This window comes from Pelobates fuscus, chromosome 9 (assembly GCF_036172605.1).
Source record: "Pelobates fuscus isolate aPelFus1 chromosome 9, aPelFus1.pri, whole genome shotgun sequence".
NCBI lineage: Eukaryota > Metazoa > Chordata > Amphibia > Anura > Pelobatidae > Pelobates > Pelobates fuscus.
This window is the reverse complement of record NC_086325.1, coordinates 43890657-43901455: the sequence shown is the minus strand read 5'-3', so window position 1 is coordinate 43901455 and position 10799 is coordinate 43890657. Positions and strand designations below refer to the sequence as shown.

The 10799-nt window shown below is 38.2% G+C and overlaps 1 protein-coding gene across 1 annotated transcript in view; it reads right to left on the bottom strand.

Annotated features, from left to right (window-relative positions):
- Window positions 1-720: 720 nt before the first annotated feature.
- The window catches only part of SRPX2 (sushi repeat containing protein X-linked 2), a 28183-nt gene continuing 18104 nt past the window's right edge, over window positions 721-10799 (bottom strand). Inside the window, exons 3-10 of the mRNA XM_063433339.1 lie at window positions 8234-8425; window positions 6712-6888; window positions 5892-6018; window positions 5368-5489; window positions 4875-5054; window positions 3868-4001; window positions 1954-2075; window positions 721-1479 (exon numbers count right to left, since the gene is read on the bottom strand). Of these exons, the coding sequence (XP_063289409.1) occupies window positions 1299-1479; window positions 1954-2075; window positions 3868-4001; window positions 4875-5054; window positions 5368-5489; window positions 5892-6018; window positions 6712-6888; window positions 8234-8425 (1235 nt within the window). The 3' untranslated portion in view covers window positions 721-1298. The remainder of the gene's footprint in view (window positions 1480-1953; window positions 2076-3867; window positions 4002-4874; window positions 5055-5367; window positions 5490-5891; window positions 6019-6711; window positions 6889-8233; window positions 8426-10799) is intronic.

The following is a 10799-nucleotide window of genomic DNA, read 5'->3' as shown; positions in this document are numbered from 1 at the left end:
ACATGCTAGAGGGAGTGGGGTAAAATGACACAAAAGGTAAGGATAGTATTAGACTAGTGACAGTTGTAAGAGAGGAATCAGTCAGGAGCTATTAACAGTTTAATTGATACGCTTTTATAATATTACTTACATCTCACAGCCTGAGATGCTGCTGGCTGGGGAGAGAGGGGAAGAAAAGATCTCGAAGACCATACAGAAACAATTTCAGACTTGTTTCTGTACAATTAAAGATCTCCAAAAACTGTCTCCAAAGAATCTGTCGGCCTGCTGTATGTGTCAGACTCAGATCTCCTATAAAAAAAAGTTTATAAAACATCTGATTCCAGTGCTATTTGCGCTTTGGTGGTTCTGTTTGTTTGACTGTTAGGTTAAATGTATTTTCATCCAACCCCTGCTGAAATTGCAGGGTGGACGAGGAGACCTCTTAAAACTCCAACCATGTGAGACACAGCATTTTGAACATTACAAGGCTGTCACTCAAGGGGTTAAAGTAAATGTTTTAACCCTTTCACTTCCAAGGATTCCAAGTATGATCACTAGAATGTACGTTTTGCGTGTGTTCTGGTAAGTAATGTTTAAGTCAATATGCATAGTTTGTAATAACAAAAACCTATCTTTGATTTTTAGACAGGAAAAATATATTTACAAAATAATGAATTTAAAACTAATATAAATCAGTGTTATTAAATATTTGTCAAATACATCCTATTTTACCCAAGGTCTGTGTTTATTTTTATTTTTTTTAAATAACAACAATATACTTTTTCTTATTAATAAATACTTATAAATTGTATTTCAATTGGTCCAACAACTGTCCTTGATTTTCGTAGCCTTCCCCCAAGCAGCTTAGTTCTAAAGTTTCTGCTTGGCTGTTTAGAGATTTCTAGACCACGTGGTAGAGAAGGGTAGACGAACCAGGAAGCCACCTCATCATGATCAATAGCTCTCTGTGGAAGTTTAATTAATCAACTGGTGGATTATGAAACAGGAAAACCCTAGACCAGAGGTAGGCAAACATTGGCACTCCACATGTTGTGGACTACATCTACCCTAATGCTTTGCCAGCATTATGGCTGTAATCACATCTGGAGTGCCGAACGTTGCCTACCTCTGTCCTAGACCTCGGAAGACACTTAAGGACAACTTTCATTGAATAGATTTCCCCTCCAGTGCATCGGCCATTGGTTTTATCGCGCTTATGTTCAAACATAGTTACTCCTGGAATATAGCCAATCATTGTCCCATATGTTTACCTATCGGAAGCATACATGGTTTATACAGAATGGCTTTATGATTTACTATTCACAGTTTTCTCTTTTAGCCTCCAGCTGAGTCATCTCCTGGGAGCTCAGTAAATAGGTATCAATATATGTGAAGATCTCATCAGACCCAATGGGTTCCCTGTAGCGTTCCCGATCTACGCCATATTTATCAAGAAGGACCATATTGAAGTATGATCGGGTCATGTGAAGAGCTTGTCTGTTGAAAAATAACATAGTGAGCATTACAAATTGCACCTACCTGCCAACACAAAAAAAAACAAATATATCAAATGTGTTAACTGATGCAAAAAAGACCAACATGGCAACAAAATAATATTAATATACTCTACAGATCACTCCATGAAAAAGCTCTATTACAGGGTTAGGCAACCTTCGGCACTCCAGAGTTGTGAACTACATCTCCCCTGATGCTTTGCCAACATGGTTGTAAGAGATGTGGTAGATGTAGTCCACAGTATCTGGTGCTGAAGGTTGCCTAACCCTGTGATTTTGGGAACACTACGAGCCTTGACATCACTACCTTAATATTAACGGCATATGCTTTCTATAGTGTTCGTAGTAGTGTGCACAGTGATTATTAACTAGGAATTCTATTTACTTATTTGAAATATGTGTCTTCGTACATCACAAAAACTATATTAGCAATCCTCTTATTGCACAAGATAATTACCTTATCTGTTCGATGAGGTCGTGTGAAAGTTGCTGTTCACGCACACGTCCAACTTCATTTGGCTCCTCTCCGACCAGCTCAACAACGACAACTTGTCGCTGTTCAAATCCACAGTTTGCACTCTAGAAAGAAATGTTCATGAAAGTAAATTGAGAGCACAACATGTTTTTAAAATTTGTTTATTTAAATCTGCATCAACACCGGAGCCTATTTAAAGTTCAGTTGGAACTTGTTTCCTATCAAGTTGTGCTATTGAGAGGATTTTTCTATGAGGTATATAGGGATCTCATCAAAGGCCAAGACAGAAACAGACTCACGTGAGTTTATAACTTGCTTTGCATGCTGTTTTGGTAATTTTATGAGATAATTTCCACATTTTCAAAGTATTATCTTCATGTATGGTGGTGGGCCTGTTCTAAGCTGTAAAACCCCCCAGAGAGTGGACACAATTAAGATGATATCCAAACCAATTCCATTTGACCAACCTACTTTTCTCCTATTTAAAACCCTAGATTCCCACCATAACAGAAAATAAATTAATTGCCACGGCTGCATGATTACTGGTCATGTTGCCAGACGTGTCCTGGCTTAATCTCATATATCAAAACCATTTTGAAACAGTTTGACAAGATACCCGAGTACACCTACACCGCATCTCATCTTCAAATTACACTCTCAGCCAGCCTATGAGAGCGACACTGCATGACCTTGCTTAGCTCGTTAAAACTAACCAGATTCACCTTCAGGAGAACTCTGGAAGTAGGGTATGTGGTTGTGGGCGCTAAGCAGGTCCCAGGAATGTTATCAAACCAATACAAAATAATTTGACAAATTACACTGACAACACCAAGGCACATCAGGCACCATCATCACTGTAGTAAATATTTGTCAAAATGATGAAAATAACTTTTCATATAGTCTTAGAAATGTAATTGCTAAATGGTGGATTTCTATGTTTACATAAAATATCCATATATTTTATTAAATGTGGGATCTATGGTTGATCACCTCTTTAAGATAAATTCTGTCTCATGTCACATCCTATCTAGTCTAGTGATTAATAATTTATAGAAGTCAACATTTAGTTGTTTTGAATATTTTGCACGGTGATTTTAAGATTTATATTAAAGGGGTTAAGCCCAGACATAGATTTAAGTAAAGAATATGCTGTCTCTGCCCGAAAGAATGTATTGATCAGCTAATTAAATCCCATGTAGGTTGAGCCTGCTAGAAGCATGTTTGGAGTATTACTGTAGACAAATCCTACTACGAGTTGTAGAGTATCAGGAAAACTGTTCATCACACGTAAGACTTTGCATATGCATGAGAGTTGGCATTGTGCCTGCAAAGGAACAGTAGAATTTACATGGCAATGTGAAGTATTTCCTAGTTTTCCCATGTGGTTGGTCAGCCATTGGTATGCCAAAGATTTACTAAAAAGGGAATAACTATTAAACACCGATAGCCCTCCACTGTTATTAGTTGAACTGTGTCTAATTCGTACTATTGGGTCCTGTGAATCTCAACTTTTTTTTATTTCATTTCTTTTTTGTGTGTGTGTTCTTGAGTACAATATTATGTTGCAGCACTTACATGGTTACACAGGGTAAGGCTTGACTAGGAGCATCTGGTAATTTTATGATATTTGATATAGTTTTTTTCTCCTGCATGATCACAGCGCATTCAATGTTCATATTATTGTCTTTATCATAGGATTCTAAGGGTGAAAACCTTAGTGGCTTGTTTGCAGTTAGAATAATACTGTCAGCCTTTTTTTTAAAAAAAAAAAATTTTTTTGGCACAGTCATGCTAAATCCTGTTCTTAGTACAGATTAGTTTCTCTTGTGCAATACCCAGTATTTTCCAGCAGGTGGCATATACAGGAGTAGGATAGAGTGCTGTGTCAGCATTTACCTGCAGGGCTGATGACTGAAGCCTGTAATAGCGGTCAGAAGAGCTAGGGGCAGAGATGATCAGGAGACGTTGCTTCTCAAAGAATTGATCTATGAAACCTCCAGCAGAGTTCATATTAACATTTATTTTCATGCCTTAAATGAAACAGAACATGAATTACAAGTTTTTGAAGTATTTCCTATCATACCTCCTTACTGTCACAAGATATCTGATCCCCAATAGTAGAGCGTATAAGGAACACTCCATGCACCATAACCACTACAGCTCACTCTAGTGGTTATGGTGCCAGAAGCACCATACCGACTCCCCATTGTAAGAAGATAAACAGATTTTGAACAGCTTGACTCTCTACTTGGAGACTGCAGGACACTGCTCCCCACCTCCACTACTAACACCATAGATTCATAGGTTCCAAAGCAGGGACTTGGTTATAGCTCTCCTGAGCTAAAATCTGCAGTGCAGGCTTAATTCATTGCCTGAGAGTGTCAGCAAGCTGTAGTGGTTATGGTGCTTGACGTTACTTTAATGACACATTTTTAGCTATGCAAGGTCATTTATGGGCTAGTTTAACCCAAAGCTAGTGTGGGTTTGGCCATACCTTCTACCGTGAGCTAATTATTTACCGTAATTCACATGATAATGCCAAATCGTTATTTACTACAATTAACTAAAAGTATTGTCAGTATTATTATTGTTGATCTCTGTGCTTTACTTATACACTCCACAAATTCTGGGATCCTGGAAAACCAAGGGGGAGGGGGAGGGCACAGGGGCCAAGAAGAGAGACCAAAATCTTCTGCTGTAAGTGAGGGACTATCCTTCAGAGAGACACTTGGAAGGTGTGTTTGCATGGCCAAGATAAAAGTATAAGTACTAATTAAAAGAATAGACAAATAGCTGCATGTTGATTTTTGTCTTGCTTATCAAGCCCTCCTTGGCTTTGGCTGATACTTTCTCAGCTAGGTGCTTTTTCCTTACATTGATTATCAGAAATGGTAATTACTTACGTGTGCATGTGGCTGGGGTTCCTGCCCACTGCTGACTAAACAGGCAAACTCTGGACGCTTGTCCTTGGCGTTCGTAGCCTCCCTCGCAAAGGTACTCGCAGTTTGCACCGTAGTTATTTCCTGCAGAGCTACAGGTGATGTATCCATGAAGGGGAGGAGAAAGTATGGGGCATCTTCTCACTAGGCCATTAAAAATACATATTCAGCTGAAGATTAAGGCTCATAAAATACACCTATATATGAATACATAGTCTATCTCGTTTTTTGTGCGGAGAAAAAAATGTGTCGGTCTATAAGGGCACATAAGCATCTATTATTTATATCCTGTATCTATTATCATATATCATCAATTATTTCTATTGTGTATAGAAGTGGAAGGGATGCTTGCATAGCCGACATCTAAACTAAGAATTCTGGGAATTTATTTATAGCGGTTTATTTTGGTGAAATGAAAACCAAGTTAAAAGGCCTTGAGCGGAGCACATATACTCACCTTGCACTTTCACTATAAATTTACAGCTTGCCCGGTTGTGTGCCTGGTCATATGCCGTGTACCGGATTACATGTTCCCCCTCCGGGAACTCCGAACCTGGCTCAGGGCCTCTGAGTGTAACTCTGGGTTGAAAAGAAACAAACCATAACAACAACAAAAATTTAGATTTTAACTGTATATCTGCATTAAGCAACCAACTGTATGTTTTTTTCTTAAAAGATAGCTGGTCTCAGTAATGAACCCAGATAACAATGGAGACATAGAGACAGGCTTTGATGTCAACATCAGCCAAAGGAACTGTGTTCGGGCGATATGTCACTACTCTGAGAACAATCAAATGTATGTACAGATAGTAAATAAAAATAGACTGCCGACATTTTAGTCTAAGTTTGAAAATAGTCAAAGTGGAAAGGTTTGACTGTTATTATTATTAGCATTTATAGTTTTGTTCCCATATGAGCTTTTCCTTGGTCAGTTACACTCAGTTCTCAGTCAAGTGAATATAACCGTGACTGCCATCATACCTTGTGATCACTCCATCAGCTGTATCCTTCACTTGAGGTCTGCCCCAGTAAACCACAGCTGTCAGTTTCTCTGGCTCTGCAAATTTAACTCTGGAAGTAGGGCACTGAATCTTTGGTGGGTCCACATCTGATAGAATACAAGATATTTTAATAAACATTCAACCCTAGTACAGATTTACTTAGCAAGGCCTATTGGTGCAATAACGTCTACTGATGGATATAAATTACAGTGTAATCGAGGTCGCCAAAACATCAATATAAACAAGAGATCCTCATATATACAGCTCAGAGATCCAAAAAGAACATTTAATGAACAAGTTAATCAGAGAAAATCAGTATACAGTCCCACGCTTAAAATCTGTCTTTTGCCTGGCCTAAATTTGTTCTGTCCTTGTCAGTTCCGAGTCCATCTTTAGATTGTCTTAGAAATCTTGCAAATTCAAAATTCACTTTTTTATCATTTGTTTACTTCGGTAGGGATTGAAAAGCATTAGATTTAGAATAAAAGGGACACTATAGTCACCAAATGAACTTTAGCTTAATGAAGCAGTTTTGGTATATAGATGACCCTACAGTCCCACTGCTCAATTCTCTGCCATTTAGGGGTTAAATCACTTTGTCTATGCAGCCTTAGTGACACCTCCCTGCATGTAATGAGCACAGCCTTCCTAAACTGTCAAGTGAGATCTGATGTTTATACTTCCTTTATTCCACAGCCTGTTTAATTTAGAAGTTCTTACCAACCTCTATCAGCCTTTGAGACTACTCAAATTCTACCAAGAGCACATTTAGTATGTAATTTATAGATCTGAAAATTTACCTACACAGACAGGTTCTGCTCCACTCCACAGCCCGTCTTCCATACAGATACGGCTACGGTCGCCTTCTATCTGATAGCCAGAAGCACAGGTGTAATCGCAGCGAGACCCTTCAGATACACCATCTGAGCAGTGGTAGGATCCATGAGGAAGTGCGGGCAGTACATGGCACAGAATTTCTAAAACAAAAAAATAGTGAGAAAATTGCAGTTAAATTAACTATTCTCCATTCACAGTGTGTGTGAAAAAATTAAACATACTGTATCTGTCAAGGTCACAACTTTTACCATGAATAGACATTTGCATACCATGTGCTTACCTATGTTGGTGGACTACAAATTCTTACATTCCTACCGAGGCATTGACTAAGAATTAGATTTTTGTGTCCAGTAATTGGTGACTTTTATAAAATATATCATGTCGGAGGACAGAAATATTGTCTGGGTTACTCATTAAGCTTTGAATTGTCATAAACAGGGAAGGAAAATATATGGTCAAAATATACACAGTGGAATAATTCTGGAAGTGCTAGATTTTACAAGTTTCTTGTGAATCTCTTTTAATCCAAAATTTAGTAAATTACCCTGTTTTAAAAAAAAAAAATGAAACAATTGCAACATTTATTCCCACGCCCATAGGGAATCTGGGACTGAATGTTTGTTAAATGTGATAGAATTCAATGTCCTGCCACCAATGCAATTTGATGAGAATAGGAAAATTAATTAACTATTTGATTCCGCCAACTGGTATAATAATGAAAATGTCATGCAACACCCTCTGCGACACATTTTTACAGCATACGGCTGATGTACATAAATGATGACCAAAAAAAACCCATTTAGGATACATTTCAGAATCTAAGCCAAAAATGGTTTTAAGTTTTGACAAGTTGAATGCGTGTATAAAACAAGAAGCAATAAGTTTGTGAAAAGTTTCCTAATCCTGCCAATATGCTTTTTCGTTAATTTTTTTCCTGTTTTCAAGTTGTTATTCTGCTAAGGAAGATATTGTTATCCCTTATAGCTATTTGTTCTGGAGTTCCAGCTAAAATATATATTTATATTTCCAATTTTTCACGTGTAAATCCAGTTGATTGACCACAGCCTGGCTTTTCAGTCAGGTTACAAAGTATAGGTAGCCAATTGACAGGCTAATATTGCATCCAGAAAGTAAAGCCCATGATTTCAAATAATATCTACATTTAGAAAATGAACTGTAAATATAAGACACATCAAATGAAAAACAAGAGAGCATGACTGATCTGCTCTGACATACATTTACCCAGTGAATACCTTATTTGATTTTATTAACACAAAATATCCACCGAATCATATGTCTGTAACTTAGAGTGAGGGCCCTTTTTTTCCCCTTCTTTTCCTGTTAACACTTGTCGTTAAACTGTTATTTGCTGTTTATACTCCAAAGTAATATTTTAAAGCACTGTGGAAAATGTTGGCAGTATATAAATGTCAATTGTAAAAATATAAGTCATGCAACAAGCATAATTGTATGCAGTATACTTACTCCTGCAGTATGCATTTCCAGACCAGCGCCGGCTTGGTAAGCATTGCACTGAACTCTGTCCCAGGAGTCGGTAACCCTGGTCACAAGATAACCGGCATCGTGTACTGAGAGTGCTACGATAAGTCCCCCCTCGTGGTGAATAGCAAGCAGCCTCTCCATCCTGAATGTTGAGATCATAGCACCAACGAGGGGCTTGAAGAATGTGAGAACACAAAGATCACTTTTTCCATTAGGTTTACCGTAGCGAATGCTCTAATATATTAGAGGACACATTTTTATAAAAAAAAACAAAAACCAGTACCAGAACAAGACATTAACAGGGTTATTTACTAGAGTGAGGATTGCAAGAAATTCAGAGTGAATTTAAAATTTAAGGTCAAAATAGTTAAACCCGGAAACATTCTCGGAGTCATATATGCTTTCAGTTTGGCTGCTTTGGCCTTCAATTTGAAATTCACTTTAAATTCAATGCAATTCTCACTTTAGTTAATAACCCTATGTAAAAAAAATCACCATAACTTCTGTTAAGCTTTTTTTTTTCCATTTAATGTTTAGTTTTCTTTCAAATATATATTGAAGCAGCTCAGTCACCCCTCCCCCCCTGTAAAATAAAAAATAAAAAATAAAAATTATTGTTTCATCAAGATAAAATCTTTATGAAATGTTCATAAATAATGTGTTTAATTTCACAGAAATTCCTTTAGAAAGATAGTGTAAGATATAAGGACTACTTTGTCTTATGTATTTTTCCTACACTTGACAAGCTTAACAAAAGAACACGCCATACCCTGTGAGCACTTCATCTTGCTGCAGTGCTTTATGGGCGAAGAATATCCTAGTTTAACCCAAGTTTATAGACACTTCTATAAATTAACTATAGAATACGTTTCTGGCTGTCAGTGAAACAGCCAGGGAGGTTAGCTGCCTCAGTTAACTCCCCTGATCTAAGGGAAGTAGCAGGCACACTATACTATGTAAATGCGCCTGCCTCCTCCCCCACAGACTTCGGATCAGCTCACGTGACGTGCATCCTCCAGACCTCAGACCAGACATGCACCCACACCCTCTACTACTGAAAGAGTACTGGACGCTGCCATCTTGCTTTTGTAGCAGATCTAATATTTATGGTATATTAGGTATACTAATTCCCCATAGTGAAATAAAAATATGCAAATAGCTATGTTTTGTAAAAACTGATCGATCCTTTGATCTCTGTAAAATGGTCACAATAGGCATTGCCCTTATATGGAAAAAGATACACAATGTAAACTAAATGGTTAATTCTGTAAACTCACGAATCAGCCATTATACAGAGTGTGTCTTGTTTCAATCAACCTTTCTTTTCAATGTGTTTAGAGGAACATATTGTATCCAGGACAACACGGCCACCTGCCAATAATATCTTTCCCCTTTTAACTATTTACCCCTAGAATATGGGATTTCACACTACAGATTTATAATCCGACGGGATCTATAAACATTCCATTAGAACGCAGGGGGTTATACACAAAAAAGCTACTGTGGGTCAAAGTTCTACTAATGGAGTAAACACCATGGAAACCATGGAAACCATGGAATGTTTCTTCTGAGGATTCCATTTCAATCCTTTCCCCATAGCTTCTCCTTCTAAACAACCATCACAGTGTTTACACAGTTCTTGTCAGTTATGGAAAGTCATGTTTTAAGATGACCACACTTAAATCAACAGGGTGTGGGGCGAGTGATGTGGTGAGAATGGTGATAGATTTAGGAATCACTGTATTTTAAGTGCCCTAACTTTGCTTGAAATAACACTTCAAATGGCAGGATTTAATTGCATTGCTCCCTTTGTCTTATTATAGGCTTATGGATTAATCACCAAACTAGGAATTATGGAGAAATGCTAAATTTAGGCCATGATACCCAAACTGTAGGATTTCTCCAACATGGCAGTATTTTAGTTTTGGCTATTCAGGCCCCAAAACGTGCAGATTGCCTGTCAATTCTCCATAACTGACAGTTGGCGAAAAAGCCCTATAGATAGCTAAGGAGAGTTAATCTCTAAAGTGTGCATTGTCCGGAATTCAAAGTGAATAAAAGTGAATGTAAGCATGTAAGCTCATTGAGCAGGGCCCGCAACCCCTCTGTTCCTGTTTGTCCGACTCGTCTGGTTACAATTACATGTTTGTTAGTCCACCCATTGTACAGCGCTGCGGAATTTGTTGGTGCTATATAAATAATAATAATAATTCAAATATTTAGCCAAATTAGCTATACCCCTTAAGGACCAAACTTCTGGAATAAAAGGGAATCATGACATGTCACACATGTCATGTGTCCTTAAGGGGTTAAAGGACCACTATAGTGCCAGGAAAACAAACTAGTTTTCCTGGCACTATAGTGCCCTGAGGGTGCCCCCACCCTCAGGGTCCCACTCCCGTGGCGCTGAAGGGGGAGGAAGGGGTTAATCCCTTACCTTTTTTCCAGCACCGGGCTCCCTCGGCGCTAGGACTCTCCTCCCTCTTCTGACGTCCCTGGCTGAATGCGCATGCGCAACAAGAGCCGCGCACGCATTCAGCCAGTCCAT